Raw genomic sequence first — 23,471 nt, 5'->3', positions numbered from 1 at the left:
GTAGTGATGAAGCCAATCTTACACGTCTTCATAGACGCCGCCATTGAAGGGTGTCGGTGTACGTGGAGCGACAAACAGGAAAAGGGCGGAAGGGCTGTGCGGAGCTTGCGAGGACTGACTGTTCATGGTCCACTGGGCTTTCTTCGATGGTCCTGGCAGTTGAGCAAACTCTGGGGAAGTCGCTGGATGCGACGGCTTGTTCGGGCTTTCGTGTCTTCGGCAAGGGGTAGCCTTCCGCGGCTGAGTACCTCACTTGGCTGGGATGTCTTCGAGGGGTACGCTTTACGGGCATAGGATGCACTACACCGCACTTCCACCAAAATGTCCCGAATGACGAGGTGACGAGACAAAGAATAACCGAGGAAACTAAAAGGTTTAATGAGGCGAACGTATGACCAAAACAAAAAGAAAAGAGATGATAACAACTGAGCGTCGCGGGCGTCAAAGTCGGCTCAGTTGCAGGATCGAACACAGGGGCGAGACTGACTTTGGCTGGCCACGCGAAGCCCCTTATGTTCACGCGTGGGCTTCTGTAGCAATCGGCGTAGTAGGTTTGACGCATAGAACATTTGGACGTACAATAGACCACAATGTTCTCGAACTCACCAGAACATTAAACTGAAAGAATAAATAAAAGAAAAGTAACTCCCAGGAATCGAACCATGGCTCTCCGCGAGGGAGGCACGCACGATAACCGTTAGGCCACGGTCGCGCTGCCTACTTGACCAGCTGCGTGCGCGGCAATATGAACCCCACTTTTGTGGCCTCCAAAAAGCTACAAATACATTGATCGAAGAAAAAAAATGTTGCACAGATCACATGAAATACATGCACACGTCATTCTCAATATAGCGACGTACAGCCGGCTGGACGACGCAATGGCGAAGCCACTGATCCCTATTGTAGTAGGCTGGATCGCGGAGAGAAGCTTCTTTTGGTGGGGCCGAGTGACATCATCAGCAGCCATCACTTGACACCAGCAAATGCATGAGACTTTATATGAGAAAAACGAGAAAAAGCGCAGTTTCCCCTGTTTCCAAGCTGTTGTCGGCAGTGAACCTTCTTAAGACACTGTCATACTGAGGCAACACGACGGCAACAGCAACAACACAACACGTTGTCCAACAGTCGGGCAACTTGTTGCTCGCTACTCGTGTTGTCCACCAAGCCTGTCACATCGCGGCAACAGCGGCACAACATGGACGACAATTGAAATGTTGCCTCGGTACGACAACTTTCGGCAACAAAAACAGCAGCAACTTGTGTTTGACAACGCGTGTAGCCCTGATCGGCTGAGCGAATTTTGGGCCGGCGAGACGACAACACAGATAGCTTTGATGGCAGAGCTAGTTCCCTATCAATAACGTCTTACTCAAACAAAGGCTTGGAAAACGTTATTTAACAATAATTAAGGCTGGCATGCAGCTAAAATATTTTTAAGGACCGTTCACACTGAGGCAGCAGTAGGACAACACTACCCGGCAACACGAGGAAATCGTGTTGCCGGCGACCCTGTCTCATCGCGGCAACGACAACAGTCGGGCAACATGTTGCTGCCACCCGGACACTGCGTTGTCCGATTTGTTGTCCGACAACCCTCTGACATTGGGCGCGTTAAGTTAACGCGCTCGAGCGCGCTCCAGCGGTCAAAGTGCACTCGAGCTAAACTAAACGACATCGTCTCACTTCCGGTGCACGGTGGCGGAGCGCGCTCCGCGAGCTCCGTCGTCGGAGATGGTGCGCGGGAGCTCGCACAGGTTCGTTTCCGGTGTGATGACGACGTTTCCGCTCTCGCGGCCGGTCTCACGGATACTCGAGGTAGTTTCACGCGGTGGTCTCGTTCGAGACGGAAGAAACATCAAAACCTCAAGCGTTTTGGGCTCCGGGCCGGGCCGCCGGGACACTCTGGATCAGAGGCGTCGTAGGGTGTGCGCAATCCCCGGCGAGCGAGTTCGCTTCCGAACGCTCCGAGGATGCCACCGCGCTCGCCTCGTCAAACCTCGCCGACCGCGACCGCACCAACTGAACCCCGCGGCCGAAAGGCTCCGGCCTAGCCAGGAACGGCACCGAGGTAGGCACGGTCGTGGGTAGGAGCTGCTCGCTCTGCGATACCATGCAGTGCTCGGAGCTCTCGGCGGCGTTCGTGCTTGCGCCGAAGCCTTTAGGGACTCCCTCGGACGCGCAAGTCGCGCCTGCTTGGATGCCTGGATACTTCGACGGCGATCGCTTGGCAGCTCGTGCAGTCGTTCCGTCATTGTGGAAAATACAAAAATAAAAAAAAAACATGGTGCTGGTGTAGAAAGGTGTGCATACATCCTTCAAATGCTAGTCGAAGTTCTTCATGTACCTTACCGCAATTTCAGGATCAGGCGAGCCAATGAATTCGGCCTTTCAGCCGTCATTCTTTAAGGCTTTTGGGAATTCAGGGGACGTTCGGCGTACCTTTAATCGCCGCACCAACAGCGTGCAGCACAAATAAAGCTCTTGCTGTTGCCGACGTCTCCGCGCACTTATTTCATCGAACTCGCCGTCGAAGAGACACTTTTTCGACGTTTCGATATACTGCAGTTTCGACGAAACGAGCCATGTTTACGCCGTTTACGCGCGCCAGAAAGCCGGAACCGGAAACGTTAAAAAAATAGGCGTCAGATGGCGCCTCGGTACTGAAGTGCGCCGTTAAGCTACGCTCCGAACCCGCGCGCTCGAGCGCAGATGTCCGGAGTCTGGAGCTCACTAACTTAACGCGCCCATTGCGTTGCCGGCGGGGAGAACACGGGGAACGTTCCGCCATCTTGATTGTTTACCTCCGTTCGTGTGCGGCCCGGAGTTGCTGGAAATGACTCTGCAAAGTGATAGTGCGCTCGAAGAGCCGGGAATTACCACAAGACGACATCAGCCAGTGAGTGTGATTAGAAAACTTTTCACGGGGAGTATTTTTCACCCCTTATTTTATCAAAAGATTTTCATTCGCTGTCAAAACAGATGGCCCTAACCCAGGAAAACCGTATGAAGTGTTTCTGTCCGCGTCTTTCCTTCGTGCAATTCCAACTTCTACTGTAAAATGTAGTTAGCACCGGCAATACCCCAAAACGTCTTTTGTAGCGTGGTGTTGGCTGAGCTGACAGTGCTTCGAAACTTCAACACCGACACGATCGGCCTTCAAAACAACCGGTCGAATAAATATTTCTCAACGCTGTCTATTTGACTACTGCCTGCTATGTTGTCACTTGATTCCTGCAAAACGTCCAGTGTATTTTTGAAACAAATCAGGTGTCTCGTAGTGGCAGTTTCCAAGTTCCAAGCATCAACAATCATGATCAGAGTGTCCGTTTTAATGCTTCGATTTTTTAATCTTTGCTTTCCTGGATTATCTTCATTACACGTTATCAGGGGGTGAGCAGGCGTTCCATTTTATTTCGCTAGCAGTGATGTGAGCTGGTCTCTCGCCAGTTCTAGTTTCAACACCGGTCCGAACGTTCACGACCGCAGCTGTGACCATTTCGACAATCACCTCCGTAATTGCGCAGTAAAAACATTCAGCAAACTATTTTAAATGCACGCCAGCCTTAATTATTGTTAAATAACTTTCTCGAAGCGTTCGATTGAGTAAGACGTTATTAATAAGGGAACTAGCTCTGCCATTCAAGCAATCTCTGTTGTCATGTTGCCGGCCCAAAATTCGCTCAGCCAGCGATCAGGGCAACACAGGTTGTCCAACACAGGTTGTTCAACACAAGTTGCAGGTGTTTTTTTTTTTTTTTTCCGAAATCTGTGATACCAAGGCGGCATTTTAAAGTTCGTCCATGTTGTGAGGCTGTTGCCGCGATGTGACAGGTTTGTCGGACAACACGGGGAGCGAGCAACAAGTTGCCCGACTGTTGGACAACGTGTTGTGTTGCTGTTGCCGTCTTGTTGCCTCAGTGTGACAGTGCCTTTACGAATATGTTTACTGCGGAATTACGGAAAATAACTGCCGAAATGGTACAGCCATGGTCGTGAACGTTCAGACTGGGGTTGAAACTAGAGCCGCCGAGAGAGCAGCTCACATTACTGCTAGTGAGATAAAATGGCATGCCTACTCACCCGCTAATAAAGTATAATAAAAAAATCCAGAAAAAAAAATATAAAAAAAATTGAAGCATTAGAACGACCACTCTGACCATGATTGTTGATGCATGGAACTTAGAAACAGCCGATATGAGACACCTGATTTGTATCAAAAATACCCAGGACGTTTTGGGGATTGAAGCGATCACGTAGCAGGCGGTAGGCAAATATACAGCGCTGAAAAATTGTAATCCACCGATTGTTATGAAGGCTGATCGTGTTGGTGTCACAGTTTTGAAATTCTGTCAGTTCAGCTCAACACCACGTTACAGAAGACGCTTTGAGGTACTCGCGGTTTTTACTAAATTTTACAGAAGAAGTAGGAATTGCATGAAAGAAGGAACCGAACATAAACACTTCATATCGGGTGGCGTAAATTCCGAACATATATCACCGATCTCACTTTCCTCGGTTAGGGAGGGCTATCTGCTTTGTCAGGGAGAGAAGAATATTTTGATAAAATAAATTGTAAAAAATACTTCCCTTGTCAAGTTTTCTAATCACAGTCACCGGTTGAGGTCGTCCCGTGGTAATTTCCGACCCTTCGCACACACTAGCACTTTGCAGAGTCGAATTCTAGCGACGCCGCGCCGCACTCGAGCAAACGTAAACAATCAAGACGGCGGAGTGTTCCCCGCGTTGTCACCATCGTCAGCGCGGTGCGAGAGAGTAGTCGGACAACAAATGGGACAACACTGACACTGCCACGCGACTTCCGGTAGCAACATGTTGCCCGACTGTTGTTGTTGCCGCGATCTGTCAGGGTCGCCGGCAACATGATTTCCTCGTGTTGCCGGATAGAGTTGTCCAACTGTCGCCTCGGTTTGACAGGGCCTTTAACTGCGTTTCGACAAGCCTGTCAAATAGCTTATGCACAAACATCGAAACGGACAGCAATTACAGTACTTACAGATAAATGTCTCGTGGTCAAGAGTGACTTCGCTGGGCGAGAAAATGTAGTGCAGCTCAATGAGACAAGACTTATTTATTATTTTATTAACAGTTATCCGGAGTTACCGCAGAGTCGGTGGCGCTTTCAATGAGTTGAGTTTAGCAAAGGACTAGCTCGAAGGCCTTGGTACGCAAAGTTCGCTCACTCCCGGAAACCCGCTGTCAAGATGGAACATTTTTTTTTTAAATTCATCAACTTCCAGACTTCCCGTGGACGGTTTTACTGAAGGAAAGTTGTTTTGTTTACTCCACTATACGAGAGAAAGCTTGCCAGCTCAGCCATGGGTGTTCCAGCACGTTCCATTTTTTTTTTTAAATCGACGTTCAAACGCTGGACAAATACCGGTTTGATCTCCAAGCACCCGATATAATGATATCAGCATATCATATTATACTCGCTTTCGAGCACGGCGCCCAAGATTCAGTATGCCCATTTTCGTAGGTTTCTCCCGTAGACTTGCATGTGTTGCCTGGTGTCAAGTAATGGCCGCCGGTGGTGCCGCTGACGGGCTCCCGATCCGTGATGTTGCAACAGAGATCAGTGAGCGGCGCACGACCGACCAACGTTGCGACGGATGTGGGGCTGCTACTTCGGAACTGTCGTTCGTGGTAGCGGCCTATAGATTTTCCAGCGCAGAACATGGAGCGGGAGGGGTACAAGTTCAAAACAATCGCACAACAAACGGGGCACACAGCTACGTCGTCTGCTTCACACGCCGGAAAACTAAAAAAAAAAAAAAAAAAAAAACGGTATGGTGTAGTCCCGTGACTTCTGGCCATGAGCTTCCGTGTTCGTGTTTCGGTTTCGGTTCCGGAAAGTTTTTTTATTACTTTATTAAAATATACGTGACTCTGCAGCAAAATATTGGTTGCGTATTCTCCCGACACCATATTAAATCACCTAGTTAGAATTTCAAAAAAAAAAAATTGGGGGAGGGGGGTGTAAGTGTTTCTTTATGCCACGTCAGTAAGCGTAAATCATTCCACTGAGGACTCTCTGGGCCGCGCCATTTCGTTCGCCTGCAGTGCCATCCACGTACATCCGGGCATTTCAACGAAATCGTCGGCGCGCAGGAGGAAAGGGCACGGGTCTTTCTCGTTGGTTCTCATTGTTCGGGCATTTCCGGTCGGCTCTGCCGCCGGAACTGCCCAAATATGGAGGCTCATTTCGCTCTCTCTTTTCACCCCAGTATATGGTGTATCGTTACTGGAAGAAGAGTCCCATTTTTCGTTTTGCTTACAGATGAGCGGTGAGGAGTTGGAGAAGAATCTGTACCACGACAGGCGTCACATGTCAGCACTTTCGATAGAAGAGGTGGACGGAGGTTGGGAGGTGGTAAGGTCACTGGAACGGCTATTTCGACCTATCCTTTAAACATTAATTGGGGCGTTGACTAAGCATTTTTCTAATCAAACACTGGCGATGAATAAATTTCATAACTGAGTCGGCCACAGCATTTTTACATCCGAGATCTTTATGAATACCCAAAAGGCAACATGCGCGATCTTTTGTTGACATTTCAGGAACGCGCTTCACTTCGTTAACTTTAAAAAAGAGTGTAATCTAGTTGCTTTTGCTTAACAACTTGGAAAGAATAAGTTCGAAAACAGCAGGATTGTTTTTTTTTATGATGGTGTTTATTACTATTCTTTTTTTCATCTGGTAGGCTAGAAAATGTATACTTTAAATTTGCAGAGGGGAGTCCTGAGCGACAAGTTGAGGATTGAACCAATGCCATTGAAGGCGCGCTCTGGAGACGGAAGCATTGCCCACAAGGTTTCAAAGATTCAGAAAGAGGAAAATTACGAGAATGATTACATAGGTAATATCACCACTTCATCAGTTATCACGCTAATCATTTCAGTAGCAACGCTGTTTAAACGTTGTCTATAACTGAAGTGTTTTTTTAATCTGGCATTTTTTAATAATTTTGACGCATGGTAATTTTTCACCACTTAGCGAGAGACGATGATTTTTAGTTGGCTAAGGGGCGTCGTTTGTTAACCGACCGCTGCAATGTACACTTTACGCCGCAAACGCTAAAATATGGAGTTTTTTTTTTGTATCTGATATTTATTTTGTATTTGCTGAGGGTACATATCCGACGCGGCAGAGTTAGCCTCTTCTCTGCGTCTTTTGAGCTCCACACCTCTTTATATTACATTAACGCCTAAAAAGTATATTTGTGCGCAAAAAATACCCTCGTTGAAATAGCAGTGTCGCGGGACTTGTTTACACAACAATGCAGCCCCAGACAACTCAACGTAATTTGATAATATTGAGTACAACACGGTACATACCATGCTATAAAAAGTACTATGCAATATATAAAACACCATATTTTCTGCATTCAATACAATAAAATGCGGCACAATTCCTTTCAGTTGCACCCGATTTCGTGGTCTCTGCAAGATCTGCAGATTCAAAGCAGGGTGAGTAAAATATTCGTTGGCGCCCTGACGAACGATGAGACTCCGTACCACTGCATGCAAAAGAACTGTAACCTTTAGCTTAAGCATCTTATCCGCCCCGTCATTCGCCGAGTACCCTCACAGATTGCAGCGATTGTCTCTATACCAACTTCAAGTGCTCTGCGGGAGAGCACAAGTTCAGGTTTGTTAGAGTATTTTCTGGGGTGGTATGTATCTATTTTTTTTATTTATATTGTGTTACCCCCCAGGGCCCGAATGCATTATTGCAGGGGGGGGGGGGGGGGGTACACAGACAGTCGTGAAGGTAGAAATACACTCGTGCATCTGTACCAAAAAATAAAACAACGAGGGAACGCAAGCACGCAACAAAACACACTCATTAACAAAAGCCAGCCCGGAATAAGATAAAAGCCACATTGGTAATAGCTCGCATTCCAGGTATTTGCCAGATAATAACATCAGCTGAGGAAGATATTGGCTAACAGCAGTAGCAATAACTCTCGCTTTCCGCGTCACACATGAGTAAAAACAGAGATGCAATTTTTTCCAAATACGTTCAAAGGGTAATAAAACAATCAAAGTAGGAACAGCTAAACCAACAGAAGTATCACGCCCAGTAATCACTCGAATTCTCATCGCAATGATTAAAAATTTTCCTAGTCATGTCAGTCTACCCAGCTGTCACGTGACAGTCGGTTAAAGAAGAGTGAGTTTGACAAGATAGAAATGGTGTCCTTTGGTAGGTGATTCCACGCTTTAAGAGTGTTTGAAAAAAAAAGAAAAATTCAAAACATTTGTTCGGGGTGTCGATTCCCAAATTTTTGCCTTAGTGGTTTAACCTTTTATATACACAGTTGGGTGGTTGAATGAACTTTGCTTTATTCATCCCGGTTTGACCATATTAAATTGCACGAAAAACCTTCAAGCGAAGACCTGGCTCCCACTCCAATTGTTTTTTTTTAGAGTGATACCACTTTCTCTACAATTGTAATTTCTCGTGACAAATCTCGCAACCCAACTTTGTACTTTCTCTATTTCGTTTTTCCTTTCTGTTTCTAAATAACTCTCTTTTGGGTCCCAGAAAACACTGGCGTGCTTTAGTATTGGCCTAACGTTAGTCTTAAACAAAGTTGCTTTCCCAGTTTCAGGACAGACCCTGAAAATTCGTTTCAAAAAGATTAACATGCGGTTGACTTTGGCCGTGATGAAGTCAATGTAGGCGCTCCATGACAGATTCTGAGCGAATTCAACATCTAGATAATTTACTACTTCCTCCTTCTTCGGTCGGACACCGCCGATCAAGTACGGAAAGGATACTGGTTGACATTCCCTAAAGAATGCCATCCGGTAGCATTTAGTAATGCTAAGCTTCATTCCCCAAATCAGTTAAAATACCCTCCCCTTCGGCAACAAAGGTTGACCATTAGGAACTTATGATTTCTCACTATCGATTAGTATTTTATTACGCAAAAGAGTGCAACAAATGCGTCAAAGACCAACCGAAAAACGCACGGAAAGCAGTAATAGAAGAGGTAGTTCCACTCACTTTTTGTTTTTTTAGGCAACAAACCGCATAAAGATTCTTGCAAAAAAAAATCAACAACCTTTTATTTTTTAATGAGGTTACAGTTCTGGTTGTTTGACATTAAATGCGCTCGCTTATCCAGAGTAGTGAGAACTTTTTGCATGATCCGATTTGTGTCCGATGTTTTTATAGTTTTTTCGCTGTTTCAGCATGTGGACGTTAAATCACTAGACACGAGGCATTAGAAAAGTAGAAAGCTACTGATATTATTTCAACACCAGAGGAAGGTACACGACCGGTCAAGCGACCACATGCATCGATGATTACTGCCACCGGGCTAAATTCGGCGCAACTTTTGCCGAACTTTTCTAAAAATACAATACAAACCCTGACAATATAAAGTCACTAGAATCTCGAGGAACGCAGGGAGCGACTTTAGTTTCTGCTTCATGATTCGTTCTACGGCATTCCGCTAAAACCGCGGTCCCATTGACTGGGGTGAGGTATAGAATGCTCGACTCTCGCCATGCCCTGCGTGATCCTTATGCTGCCAATAATGATAGCGTAATCTGCTGTACAGTATAATTGCTCTTACTGAATGACCACTGTGTGATATAACTTTTTTATTTTTTTCCATGCAGTCACGGCGCATGCGCGAGAGGCGGTGTTCGTCGAATTGAGGATACTATGCGATTCTCACCATCACAAACATCATTACTTCAAGAAACCAAAAGAAGTACTCGTCTACTTGGCGCTTTCGATAATCGCAGTAAGACACGGTCGTAGCACTCCAGCAACGTCACTGTTACTACGCTGCATCCACGATTTGTGTTATATGTTCTATGTTCTATGTTATATGTTCTCCTAGACTGACAAAGCCTGGCAGAACGCCACGAGACGCGACCGCCGAAAGTAAATAGGTAGAGCGGAAGAAAAGAGTAGGGAGGCTCTAGTGAGGGTGGGCGCAACTACAAGATCGCGGATCACGGGATATGGACACCATTTATTTGCTAAATTTTGCTGGAAGTCTATGGGGCAAAGGGTCGTTTCATTTTCTAACTCAGGGCATAAGAGCCCATTCATGTGCTTGAATAATTTACGCAAGGTATAAATGATTACTTTTCTATCGCCACCAGTTTTGTTCCGATGTGAAGTATTTGTTTAACGCGAAAAATGGTAAATTCCGCCATCTTGGACGCTGCTGCTTATCTGGCAACCCTGGTTTCTCCTCTCGGCGTTTGCAATCTTTGGAATGAGAAGGAAGCCAGAAAGACTACGCCAATGCCCTCATTGCTTGCAATGGGAGGCGAGAGGAGGAAAGGCGCATGGAGCAGCAGAGTTGCAACAGAGCGGGTGTCTGCTCTCGTGCAGGCAACAATAGCGCATATCCTTTCCCCATCCTCTCCCTCAGGCGCCGCCATTAAATTCCAAGCGCCCTCCAGGATTTCAGTTGCAGCCACCCTCATTAGAGCCACCCTAGACAAGAGTCATGTAACGGGCGCCCCGCTGCGGCGAGACGCCGAAACACATTTCTCCCGAGCGATGGAATGTCCGCTCGTGCTTCTCGCATTCCTCGGGCAACCGCTTCTTTTCTCGTCGGGTTTGAAAACCATGTTTTGGGTCCTCGCCGCTGCAAAAGCTGGGCGCTGGCGTCCAGGTTCCCCGAGAAATGCTCTGTGCTACCAGATCCTCGCGCTTCAAATCTGCGACCGGGCGCTCTATCGGTCCGTCAAAGAACTGCCAGGCTTTGTGAGTATAGAGGCGGCTATGCTAGTACCGGTATCCCCTAGAACACAAGGCCATTCTCTTCCTTCCCTCATACGTCACCGTTAGTGGACCCAGACAGCGCCGCCTACACTGCGACAGCGTCGTCGACAGCGCGCCTTGCGGCGTCTCACAAGTTGCAACGAGCACTACACTCTTAAAAGAAAGCTGGTCAAACAGCTAGGAAGTGCAGCATTTACTATTTTTTTCTGACTGTTACTACCTTTTTATTGGCTATTACTACCGAATTACTGGCTTTAGGGTACCCCAAAGGCGCGGAAAAGACGACGGCCAGCGTTAGCGACGCACTTACTATTCGAACCGCTCGGGGAGTTGTACAGGCACGAATTCTGAAGGGAGAAGCGCGTGCCGCACGCAGCGGCGCGTGCTGAGCTCGTGCATGCTAGTATCGTTTTTGGAACAGGTGACCCTGGGATTTGGAATAAACAAGTCGACAGTCGCCGGTGTCCTTCCTCGCCCTCGGCGGGGCCCGCGAGGACGCGGGCCCCCGCCGTTACCGGGTCGCCTTCATCGATGAACCCGACTTCTACTCCCCGGCCATGACGACGGCTGCAGCATTTGTGCGGCCAAAACAATTTGGCCACACAGAATCGTAACATCAAATATTGCAGGAGGGGGAATGTTTAAGGGTTGGGAGCTGACTTTATAACGATTGCAGCCTCTGTTCCAGCACGTCGTGGATGCCAGCGCTGCCGCGAGCGCGGCCATCGTTGATGCAGTGGCCTTGCGACTTCTGACCTTCCTTCCCGTTTGTTAAAAATAGCCACGTACCACGTGCTAAAAACGGTTCGTAAGACAAGAAAGGATCGTTTTGTTTATTTTTAAAGTGAAAGCGTTAATATGGCGTTATACGCCCCATTACGCGAAAATCTGCCGCCGTCGGCGGCGTGACCAAGGGATGGTACCAAACATGGCCGACGGCGCAAAGAGTAAAAACGCGTCAAAATGCTCGGTTTTACGTCAAGTTTCTCAGGGAGGTTTTTGTAAACAAATTAAATTAATAGCTTTGAAAAAAAAACTTTGGTACATAACGGTCTAGGTGGTAATCGAACCCGGGCCTTCCGGGTGCGAGACGAGCACGCTTTCCACGGCTCTGGCTGACTAAAGGTGTGCCTATGATGTTTTCGCATTCCCACACATAAACAGCCTTAAATGTCTCTGCAGATTTTTTTGTCTTTATATTGTTTTTCTTAAAGGAGCGGCGCAACGATATTCAAATGAAATGTTTGTCACTTTACACGAGCCTACTGGCACGATACTTCGTCTCACCTTACGGTGGACTAAAGGCTCAAGCCATGGGCCGCCAGGTCCAATTACGTTCCACGCTAAAGTATGACACGCTTAGCATTGATTAGGTTTGGACGAGCAATGTTCCGGATTCAAAAACGCTGCGACATTTTTATTGTTTCGACACCGCAAAGAGCTTGTACACTCTCCGGCAACATGAAAGACCCACTGGGAGCGCGTGGCAGGGGCGGTAGCTGAGGGGGGCGCTGCGCGCGCTTTGGGCAATTCCATGTCGCTCGGAGGGGAGGCCTCACTCGGTGTTCAGCTGCGCCAGCCACGCCGAGACGTGCTTAGCAGATTTTGATTTCGGTTTGGCGGGAGAGCGCTTCTTACGCGGCACGCCTGGAAGTATTGTAAAGGAGGCTCGAATGAAGTCTCGTTATCACGTGCGCTTTTATCAATTTTTTATGCAAATTATTAAATCAAGCACTGCGAGAAGACAAAGAATACAGTTATGTTGATGCCCTGTGGAAAGTGCGCTCTCCCACCAAACCAAAAACCAAAATTTAAGCACGTCTCGACGCGGCTCTCCAGCTGTCTCGGCTGAGCACCGAGTGAGGCCTCCCCTCCGAGCGACATGGAATTGCCCAAAGCGCGAGCAGCGCCCCCCTCACCCACCGCCTCTGCCACGCGCTCCGAGTGGGTCTTTCATATTGCCGGAGAGTGTACGTGATGGGTTTCTTTTCATCGTAAAATTCTTGAGTCACTCAGTGCAATTCGATCCGAACCACTGTCCGCTCATTCCCATCCGGTATCCGACACGCGGGCACCGATACGTGCATCGGAGCGGAATCGCACGCAATTTCTAAGTGGCTCGTGATTGGATCTGGCGGTCCGTAGCTTCTCCCTTTAGTCCGTCGTAGGGTGAGATGAAGTATACTGGGACTCAAGGATACCCGCACGCAACGCGACTGAACAAGAAACTCCTTCGTTGCGGCGTAATTTCGAGGACGAAAGCGAGCGTTTTCATTCAATCTCTCCTTCGCAAAACTTGATAGCGTAGCTGGGCGGTCGCAGTATCACCCAGTGACGATATTTGAATGCGGCTCATAGATTGGATCCGAGCATTGCGTGAACACTCGATTAGAGCTCGTTGTAATCGATAGCTCGAGATGCATTCGGGTAGTGCCCCGCGTGTCCAATCACTGCAATGACGACAACAGCCGAACCATAACAATGTCTGGAACTCGGCGGGTGTCCTGTGCCTCGCCAACCCCAGCGCGTGGCTGTGATCAACATTGGCGACATATAATCCGCTCCAGATCACGTGGCCACTTTGTTCTGGCTGCGAGTTGAGGGTGTGAACGCTGCTCGTTTGTCTCTAATTTTTTCTGCGACTTCGATTGCCTATGGTGAAAAACGAACGCATGTTTCATAGGTCATTAACGTCAGAGATCCGTTCTAGGCGGTATTTGCGAAAATGACAAAAATCGTTGCATCGCTCCTTTAATATAGGTTTCTGTTTCATAAGAAAGGCTTGACTACATTTTACGACAAGCACGTTGGGGACAGTCGGAGTTTGCGAGACACTCAATTCTGCGATACGAACCTGCCGTTTTTGCCACGGGTCGTTTGCTGTTCTCATGTTTATGAGTTGGAGTGCGCAGTTAACGTTTGTGCGCTCGACTAGGCGAGTGTGTGCGTGGACGTGGACTGCTCTGAGGCCGGCAACGAGCGTCCGCTAGTCACCGGATCTGCCGCTTGACGACGATCATTTGGTCTGTTCAGTGGCATAGGTTTCGCCATCAAAGAAACTTGGCTGCTCCGATTCTACTTGCCGCTGAGAAGGTCTCCTTCACGGTCTGTGTGGGAATTGGATTGTTCACCCCACGGAAAAGTGCTAAAACGATGCATTCACTATGCTCTGTTGTATAAAACTGCCGCGAACAGAGCAGCCGTGGGATGATAAAATTAGAAAATCTAATTTAATGGAGAATTAAGGGAAAGGTCACACAAGAAAAAAGAGTAAGGTGCCTAAAAGAGGTCTATTAGTTTACAAGAAGAACAAAAAGCTAGACACAAGACCGCTAGATACGCAGGGAATGTGCACTTAGAAATGACAAAATAAAAGTCAAACACAAGAATTTCCCAAAATAAATTTTGAAATGAAAAATAGAATACAAAATTAAGAATAGGAAAGGTGCCTTACGCCCGGGTGCGGTTTGGCAGGGGCACTGTCTTCTTCAGGACGTCCTAAAGAAGACAGTGCCATTGTCCAAACGTTGTTGTTAAATGTTAATGTTAGAATTGTCTGTTTTTATGAAGGTCAATCTGCGATACGAAGCGCTCAGTGACCCAAGAGTTCAGTTCCTCCTTACTGGCGTCACCTTAAGCGAAGTACGTTCTAACCAAATAACTTTTCAATATATATTTCCAGTGTTCAGTATCGTAACTTCTTTACTTATTTTTGCTTCAGGACGACTCACACCTTGTGACGGTGACACGTGAAGAAAGAAGCGGTTCGGTCACAAATAACGTCACGTATTTTAACTCATACGGTACGCTTCATAATCTAGCAAGACTCATTGGAGACAAGACACTGGAAGCTCCTGGCGACGCACTCCTTGTCGTCACAGCGTAAGCACAAACTCAACATTTTATGTGTTGTCTATGTACGCCATCACCTGGACTTCTTCTTCGAAGCCCATCAACCACTGATATATGCAGCGACAAAAACATCTTCCGATGTGGTGGTTTTTATTAAAAATAAATTTAGTGTATGTTTCTGTCCGGACAATATTTACTTTTATTTTAAAAGAAATAATAACGGAATAAAATTAAGCTCCGAATTTCGGAAATTTCGGAACCTAGAAAAAATTAACTCTGGTAAACCCGGAATCGCCAACGAAAAATAAACTAAAAAAATACCCTCCGAATTTTACAACAAATAAAAATCGAGAACACAGGATCCCAATTATATTATACGCTAGAGGTTCCGCTGGCGCTAGTGTGCGGTTTCAAATTAGATCAGAAAGCAACAAGTCTAAAATTGACTTGCGATAATACATCTTAATTTGTAAAGGTTGCTGCATTTCCTTCGTGCGCTTGATTATCTTTTGATTATTTGCTTGATTAAAGCAAATATCTCGAATCACTCTTTTGTAATTCATAGCTTGGTACATTTCTCAGTCGTGTAGTTAAATATATTTGTGTTTTAGGTTTGTTTTCATTTTTAATTAATGGCTTTAAAAACCGTCACAAGCATTGCTTCATAAATGCATTAACGTACGCTGTCCGGCACTGTTAGCGCGAACGAGGCATCGGCGCTTTTCTGCAGGGGGTTAACGTGCCGAATCAATAAAGGGCGTCTCAAAAATCAGGAAACGTCAAGAACTAAGTACCGACACTACATCAGTACCTGCCTGCGCATGTTGACGACCAAAATAAAGTGAAAGCCAAGTAACGAGTGCGATGTTCAATAAATAATGTTTGTTTTATTTTATTTGCTCATGTATACGTACAAAGGGAACTTTGTTTTAGCGTTCAAAACATCGTATCTGCATGCTGGAAAGCGTAGAAAATAGGATGAAAGAAACGAGAAAACTCTTATCGGCCTACAAAAGCAGCATAGTCATAAAAAAGTTAACATTTTATAATTCGCGTACTTTTATTTTTTTACCTTCCACGCGGAACTTTGGGTCACCTTAGTGGCATATCAATCTCGCGGATCATCAATATTAGCGTCATCGGGATGTTGGCGATCTCTTAACGGCGCCTACGTTATTTTCAACTGCTATTCCTGCTTAGATTCGTCGCTTGCTTTTACACACTCTCTGTGGAACATGGAATTCGGCCCGAAATACAGGGAAGTGAAATATCTCTCACTGGTCAGAAAAGTACCGTAAATAAAGCAATTTCACTTTATTAAGGGTAGTGAAGTTACCTACTATTCGGCTACGACACTTGTAAGAAAGGTCATATGACTGTAATTCCCCGGCGGAGAAACAAAATGCATGCGCATTTTCCTATGAGAATGCACAGGAGCACATCAAAAGCGGAGTGGTTGATGTCTACTTTAAAGGGACCATGAAATGACTTTGAAATTGGATTTCATCCACTGCACGTCGTAAAAGATGTGAAAAGAAAACCAAAATAAAAATATAGACCCCCAAAAAAGGCTTCGCTATAGAACTCTTAAAAGAAAAGCGGACTCATTTACACCTTCTTTCCTTCGAAAGCTCTCTGCCTTTTCACCGCGATGCATCAGGGGTGCCACAGCCCGTCAGCCAAATCCACGTCGCCTATTGGATAAGGGCTTATCTCACCAGCACCACGATCATAAACAATAAATAGCCGGCGAATATTTCTTCAAAGTTTTGTTAAAGAATATTCTGATCCACATTATGTTGAATAATTAGTGATGTGACGGAGATTGCCAAATTTTATTATGCTGGGAGCTATCCCTTAGCAAAAAGAGGCTGTACTTGAAACATAGTTGAAATATATTGAATATGCATATTCATTTTGGATTTATCTTGTAATATATTGTTCACATTCGAAATATGCGCGTAAGGTATTCAAGATATATATATATATATATAAAAAGGAAGTGAAAACCGTTTACAACTCCCTGTAACGCCGAATTAGAGCGCAGCTCTTGAGGAGGAGTGGGGAAGGGTCCTGGGGGGGAATCATGTGACCTCGCGGGGGGGGGGGCGGTCACGTGACACTCCCCAGGTCACGTGACCGCGGGAGTCACATGACCTTGGGGGTCACGTGACGCCCCCCGAAAAATTTTTCCGCTAGATTTAGCGGGGAAATTATTCCGCTAAATCTAGCGGGGAAATTTTTCCGCTAGATCTAGCGGTGAAACTTTTTCCGCTAGATTTAGCGGGGCGAAATTTCCGCTAGATTTAGCGGGGAAAGTTTTTCGCTAAATTTAGCGGAGAAATTTTTCCGCTAGATTTAGCAGGGAAATTTTTCCGCTGGGTGTTTTCATCGCAAATCGGGCAGGCTAAAAGGATCTAATTTGTAATTTTGACGAAAAATACATGTCTTGGGGGCATTTATCAAATGAGGGAGGGCCCAAACCGCATGTTCCCCAGATTTTTTGTTCTCTAGTTACGAGCCGTAGAAGACGCAGTGGCAGAAACTAGTGTTTTTGCCTGCCGTCGCAGATCGCGTGTTTGACAACCTCTGCTGACGTTATTGTTTTTCCTACACACTTTTAACATTTCCCCCTCATTTATTATGTATCATAAAGGTACCTTGACGTATTCAAATATTTTTAGGAATTTGATTGTTTTCTCAAAAACATGTCAAACTCGTCACTCCGGTTGCGTTTTGGTGAAAGTTGACAGGACATTACTTTGTCTGTACTAAAGGTAATTTTTCGTTCTTTGGCTCTGCAGAAAGCCCAAAGCCAGCCCATCATAGATATAATATTACCATTATGATCTGTCGACTAGCCGCTCCGCTACCTTCACGTAAACGTTGTAAGAAATAACAAATGTTGAAAGTTTGAGGTCGATTTTTCCAAAAACCCCATTTTTGTAAATTTCTAGTTTTTAAATTCTTTTAGACATATTAGCGACTACGAGGAAAAATAGTCTAGAAATGTAATATTTTTGTTGTATGTCCTCTGTTTCAGCCGCAATCGCGTGAAATGTGTGAACATTTGTTAGTATTCACAACGTTCACGTAAAGGTAGCGGAGCGGCTTCTCAGCAGAACATAATGGTATTACTATATCTATACTAGGCATGCTTAGGGCTTTCAATAGAGATAACTAAATAAAACGTACCTTAAGTACAGACAAAGTAATTATTTGTCAAAGTTGACCGAAAATCGACCTGAGTGGCAAGCTTGACATTTTGTTTAGAAAAAGTCAGCCGTTTACATCTCCCTGTGACGCCAAATTAGAGCGCAGCTCCTGAGGAACGAGTAGGAAAGGGTACTGGAGGGGGGGGAGGAGGAGGGAGGGGTATTGAAGGGAGGGTAGACCCATCCTCCTCCTCCCCTCATTCTCGAATATGCTCCCGGGGGGTCACATGACCTCGGGGAGGAAGAGTCACGTGACCTCAAGGGAGGGGGGTCACGTGACCTCGGGGGAGGGGTCACGCGACCTCCGGGTGTCACGTGACCTTGGGGTGACCTTGGGAGGGGCCACGTGACCCCAAGGTTACCCCAAGGTCACGTGACCCCCAAGGTCACGTGACCCCCCAAGGTCACGTGACCCCCCAAGGTCACGTGAACCCCAGAGGTTGCGTGACCCCTCCCCTAGGGTACCTCCCCCAAGAGGTCGCGTGACCCCCAGGGTCACGTGACCTTGGGGGTCACGTGACCTGGGGGGTCACGTGACCTGGGGGTCACGTGACCTCGCGGTTACGCCGACGCCGACGGCGACGCCAACGCCGACGGCGACGCCGCTCAAGCCGGAAACCGGCCCCTAAGGGCTGCGCTCTAAAAGATCAAATTATTGGAAATATTTGAATACGCCAAGGCATCTTTATAGTATTTATTGAATGACGGGGATAAGTTAAAAAGGTGTAGGAAAAACACTAGCGCCAGCAGAGGGTGTCAAACACCTGACCTGCGATGGCAGGCAAAAACACTAGTTTCTGCCACTGCGGCTTCTACGTTTTGTAACTGAAGAACAAAAATCTGGGGAACATACGGTTTGCGCCCTCCTTCATTGACAAAGGCCCCCAAAACACATATTTTTTCGTGCAAATTAAAAATTAGACCCTTTTAGTCTGCCCGATTTGAGATGAAACCTCCCATATCGGGCCGGCTGAAAGGGTTCACTTTTTAATTTTCCCCCCAAAAAATATATGTGTTGGGGGCGTTTCTCAAATGAAGCAGGGCGCAAACCACATGTTCCCCAGATTTTTGTTCTCGAGTTACGAAGTGTAGAAGCCGCAGTGGCAAAAACTAGTGTTTTTGCCTGCCGTCGCAGATTGCGTGATTGACACCCTCTGCTGGCGCTGTTTTTCCTACACCCTTTTAACTTTTCCCTCTCGTTTAATAGGTACCGTACAAATACATTCACGAATTCAAAATTTTCTAATAGTTTGATTGTTTTCTAAAAAAAATTTCAAACACGTCCTTCAGGTCGATTTTTGGTAAAATTTGACAGGTGATTGCTTTGTCTGTACTTAAGGTACATTTTATTTCTTTGGTTCCCTAGAAAGACCTAAGCATGCCTAGTATAGTTATAGTAATATCATTATCATCTGCTGAGTAGCCACTCCGCTACCTTCACGTAAACGTTGTAAAAAATAACAAACGTTCACACATTGCACGTGATTGCGGCTCAAATAGAGGTCATACAACCAAAATATTACATCTCTAGATTGTTTTTTCCTGTACTCGACTGATATATCTAAAATGATATAAAACATAACATTTTACAAAAATGGGGTTTTTGAGAAAATCGACTTCAAACTTTAAACATTTGTTATTTCCTACGACGTTTACGTGAAGGTAGGGGAGCGGCTAGTCAACAGATCATAATGATATTATCATTTCTATAATGGGCTTGCTTTGGGCTTTCTCTAGGGCCAAAGAACGAAAATCTACCTTAAGTACAGACAAAGTAATGACCTGTCAAATTTGACCAAAAATCGACCTGAGACACGAGTTTGACATTTTATTTAGAAAGCAATACAATTTCTAAAAATATTTGACTACGTCAAGGTATCCTTCTAGTACTTATTAAATGAGGAGAAAAAGTTAGAAGTGTGCAGAAAAACGCTAGCGTCAGCAGAGGGTGTCAAACACGCGACCTGCGACGGCAGGCAAAAACACTAGTTCCTGCCACTGCGGCTTCTACGCTTCGTAACTCGAGAACAAAAAATCTGGGGAACATGTGGATTGCACCCTTCTTCATTTGAGAAATTCCCCCAAAAGATATATTTTTTTTCGCTAAAATTAAAGTTAAGACCCTTTTAGCCTGCTCGATTTGAGATTAAAACACTCCCTTTGATTCAGCAGGGAAATTTTTCCGTTAGATTTAGTGGGGAAATTTTTCCACTAAATTTAGCGGGGAAATTTACCCTTAATGCACCGCGCGGTAACGCCGACGACGACGGCGATGCCGACACAGCTCAAGCCGGAAACAGGCCCCTCAGAGCTGTTTAATAATGTTTATGTATCATAAACATTATTAAGAAAATATTTCAAATTGTAGGGTTCGGTGCTACTGCTCACCCGCAAGAAGGACCAACGAGGCAGATCTCCGAAAAAACACACCTTTACTTTCTGGTGGCAGTCAACCGACTGCCGAGCCCCGAGACTCGACCGTGGCTCGCGCAAACGTTGCTGGCCGGGCGCGGAGCGCGAGTTCTTTTGCGCGGTGACGGGCCGCAAAGCCCACAAAATATACCAAAAATATCATTCCTTCACCCTCAAGATGCCATCTGTGTATTAAAAAAAGGCTACACGAATTAAAAAAAAAAGAAAGCCATTTACAATTCCCTGTAACACCGGATTAGAGCGCAGCTCCTGAAGAGGAGGATGGAGGCTTACTGAGGGATAGGTGGCTTCTTGAGGTCACGTGGCCTCAGGAGGGTCACGTGACCTGGGGGAGGGGGGTCACGTGACCTCAGGGGGCTCACGTGATTTCGCAATTACGCCGACGGCGACGGCGATGCCTACGCCGCTCAAGCGGAAAACGGGTCCCTAAGAGCTGCGCTCTAAAATTTATTGCGGATTTTGTTAGTAAATGGTGTCCCTGTGATACTTTACGCTACTACTACGTACTACTCATGAGAAACGAACACAAATAGCATGAAGCACTGAACACCTAAATCACAGTCAAGTTGACTGCTCCAGAGCCTTATATAGCCTACATATTGAAGGTAATCATTTGGCCAGTGACCACCTCTGCACTTATTAAGGTTCCAAGTATTCGATCTTCTCCTCGGGAGTCTGTCAAGTAAAAAAAACAGTGTTTCGAAGTTCGTGGACGATATCTCTTACTAAAAGCATTGGTACAACGAATAATATTTCGGAGCAGTCGCTAAAACAACATCCACAAAACCTGCTCCTAGAAGAATTCTTATCGATTCTCTGTATAGCACCACTCAGGACGCAGCAAGTCAAGGCAGTTTCTCCGCTTTGAAATAGTTTTTTTTTTGCTTTTCGTTACTAGTTGACTAGTTAATATGGTCATTAAAGTCACTAAGGCATTAATATCACTACTCACTTTACGTACGATGGTGGGTATACACATTCAGTGAACTAACACTGTGCTAACACAACCACGCGAAACATATGTGCACACAGCACTTGCTGAAGCTTTGCAACATCAGCAAGTGTTATGGTTGTAGTTCCCAAATCCCGTTTGTGACTGGTGTGCAAGAAACTCATCAGGTGCATTCTTGATAGAAAAAAGAAAACAATAACATAAACTAGGCTGGTTTACCAGTGCGATGCTGCACAACTTAATTGACAAACTAATCAAATGTTGTATCTAGGCACTTCAGTGTACTCCGCATCTGCTTGAAGTGCACTTCTGATAAGCAGGTTTTCAATACATTGGTAGTTCAAGTAAGTTTAATTTGTATGTATGCAATTGCAGTCAGAAGATACAGAGTGTAACGCAACAGTATTTATGATTTCCAGCATGTTCAGGTGTATTTTGCAGATATTTGTGATCTTACTTAAAATACATAAAGTGTAGTTTAAATAACGGTATTTTGAAAAGATTTTCAGAAATATATTTTAGTACAGAACAAATTGTATATTTTCGCCATATTTTTGTGTACTTATAGATATGAACTGTACTTGAAATACACTCAAAATGGAATGTGGTATATTTGAAATGTCATCATCATCATTTATTAAACCTTGAAGGCCTTTACGGGCATTACACATTGTGGGGGTATCCTGCTGAAGAAACTTTACATAAAAGGAAAAACAAAAAGTGGGTTACATGCTGGAGAACATTGTTATATAAAGCAGCAAAAACAGATAAAAATAAACACGCAAAACATTTTTAAGAAAAACAGCTGATTAAACAGAAGAATACACAAATAAAACATTTGTATAAACACGAATTGACTTTGCTAGTAGTGCAAATGCAGATGGATGGTCAGTTGAGATATGAATGTGTTATGATCTGTCTGGGTTACGATACTGTTAGGCAGGCTATTCCAGTCTGTTATTGTTAATGGCAAGGTGGAGTGAAGAAATGAAACTGACGAGGCGAAAATTGGACGAACTTTACAGACGTAATGAATGCGAGGAAATATGCGAAATATGGAAATACGCCTTCGTTTTCGCTAAGGGAAGTGCCATCTATCGTGTGGTAAAAGGAGACAAGAGAAAGATAAGTTTGCGCCAGAGCTCTTTCGCGCTTCTGCTCAAAAACATGGCGTCGGTGGTGATCGTTGACGTGGTCGGCGTGGCGGAAGCTCATCGTTGCGCGTAGAGCGCTATCCTTGACTGAATTCTCGTTGCGTGCCGCAATGATATCCCAGCAGGTCCTAGAAGGGAAGATCCATCTGCTCGTGCGGTGATGTTGGGGCGGCACCCTCAAGACAGCAGAAACGCTCGTGCCGTCGTCTTTGTTTACCTCGACTACAGGGGAGCTTTCTATAGAATTTGTCTCCTCGAACATCGACCGGATTACTTATTTCGCGCATTCCACGCGCGTGCTCAAGTTCAAGGTATTTCCGGTGCGTACTGTATTCAAAGGCGTATACGAAGAATGCGAATTTTGACGGGTTTTCATCCTCTGAGAAAAGTGATTATTGCTAGCAATCCTTGAACAATCGCAACGCCTCTGTGATCACGAAATCATACTTCTACGTTGCTATATCTCTGCTAAAACTACACTTTCTTTTGCAATGGTAGAAGGAGGCGTGTGGCGAGATTTGTTCTATCATTAAGTCGTGTTTTGAAGTCGTGATCGTCCATGGGCGACGTACTGCATCCTTTTCGTTTTCTTTTTTCATCCACTCTGGCTGCGAGCCTATCCTGACAAAATAAAAGTTGATAACACTTGAGCCCATAGAAAGCTCTGTGCATTTTCTGCTACGCTAGTGAGTGACAGCGCGTCCCCTTCTTTTTAGAGATACCGCTGAAAGGGCTGACGGCGGCGGAGAAGCGGCCGTCGTGCACCTGCTGCGCTTCGTACCGGCGCATGGGACCAGTCCCGTGCTGTCGCTCGAGCGCAACATATCTAATTAGGTTTCGCTCAGCTGCGATATGTAAATGGCTATCGTGGCGATGAGAGGCGCCGATTCAGAAAATATGACGGTGGCATCGGCGCCATCAGCGCAGTAAAACCCTCTCGTAAAACCTTTTGCCAAACTGCCAGCTTGCCGCTAACGCTCCCATTCTTCTACTGCCCTGTGCCATAGTACGTCAAGACCGTCAAAATTACGCTGCAGTTTGTTTTGCGGTGAGTTGCAGAGAAAGAAAAAAATATTTCAGTG

The 23,471-nt window shown here is 45.7% G+C and overlaps 1 protein-coding gene across 1 annotated transcript in view; it reads left to right on the top strand.

Annotated features, from left to right (window-relative positions):
- Positions 1-23,471, top strand: part of LOC115317529 (venom metalloproteinase antarease-like TtrivMP_A) — an 80,346-nt gene that overhangs the window by 12,722 nt on the left and 44,153 nt on the right. Inside the window, exons 3-8 of the mRNA XM_040217196.1 lie at positions 6,302-6,394; positions 6,755-6,881; positions 7,444-7,491; positions 9,658-9,785; positions 14,354-14,425; positions 14,505-14,665. Of these exons, the coding sequence (XP_040073130.1) occupies positions 6,302-6,394; positions 6,755-6,881; positions 7,444-7,491; positions 9,658-9,785; positions 14,354-14,425; positions 14,505-14,665 (629 nt within the window). The remainder of the gene's footprint in view (positions 1-6,301; positions 6,395-6,754; positions 6,882-7,443; positions 7,492-9,657; positions 9,786-14,353; positions 14,426-14,504; positions 14,666-23,471) is intronic.

This window comes from Ixodes scapularis, unplaced genomic scaffold, assembly GCF_016920785.2.
Source record: "Ixodes scapularis isolate PalLabHiFi unplaced genomic scaffold, ASM1692078v2 PGA_scaffold0__279_contigs__length_252992795, whole genome shotgun sequence".
In the NCBI taxonomy this organism is placed as follows: Eukaryota; Metazoa; Arthropoda; class Arachnida; order Ixodida; family Ixodidae; genus Ixodes; species Ixodes scapularis.
The sequence above is the reverse complement of the archived record's forward strand: the minus strand, read 5'-3'. Positions and strand labels throughout refer to the sequence as shown.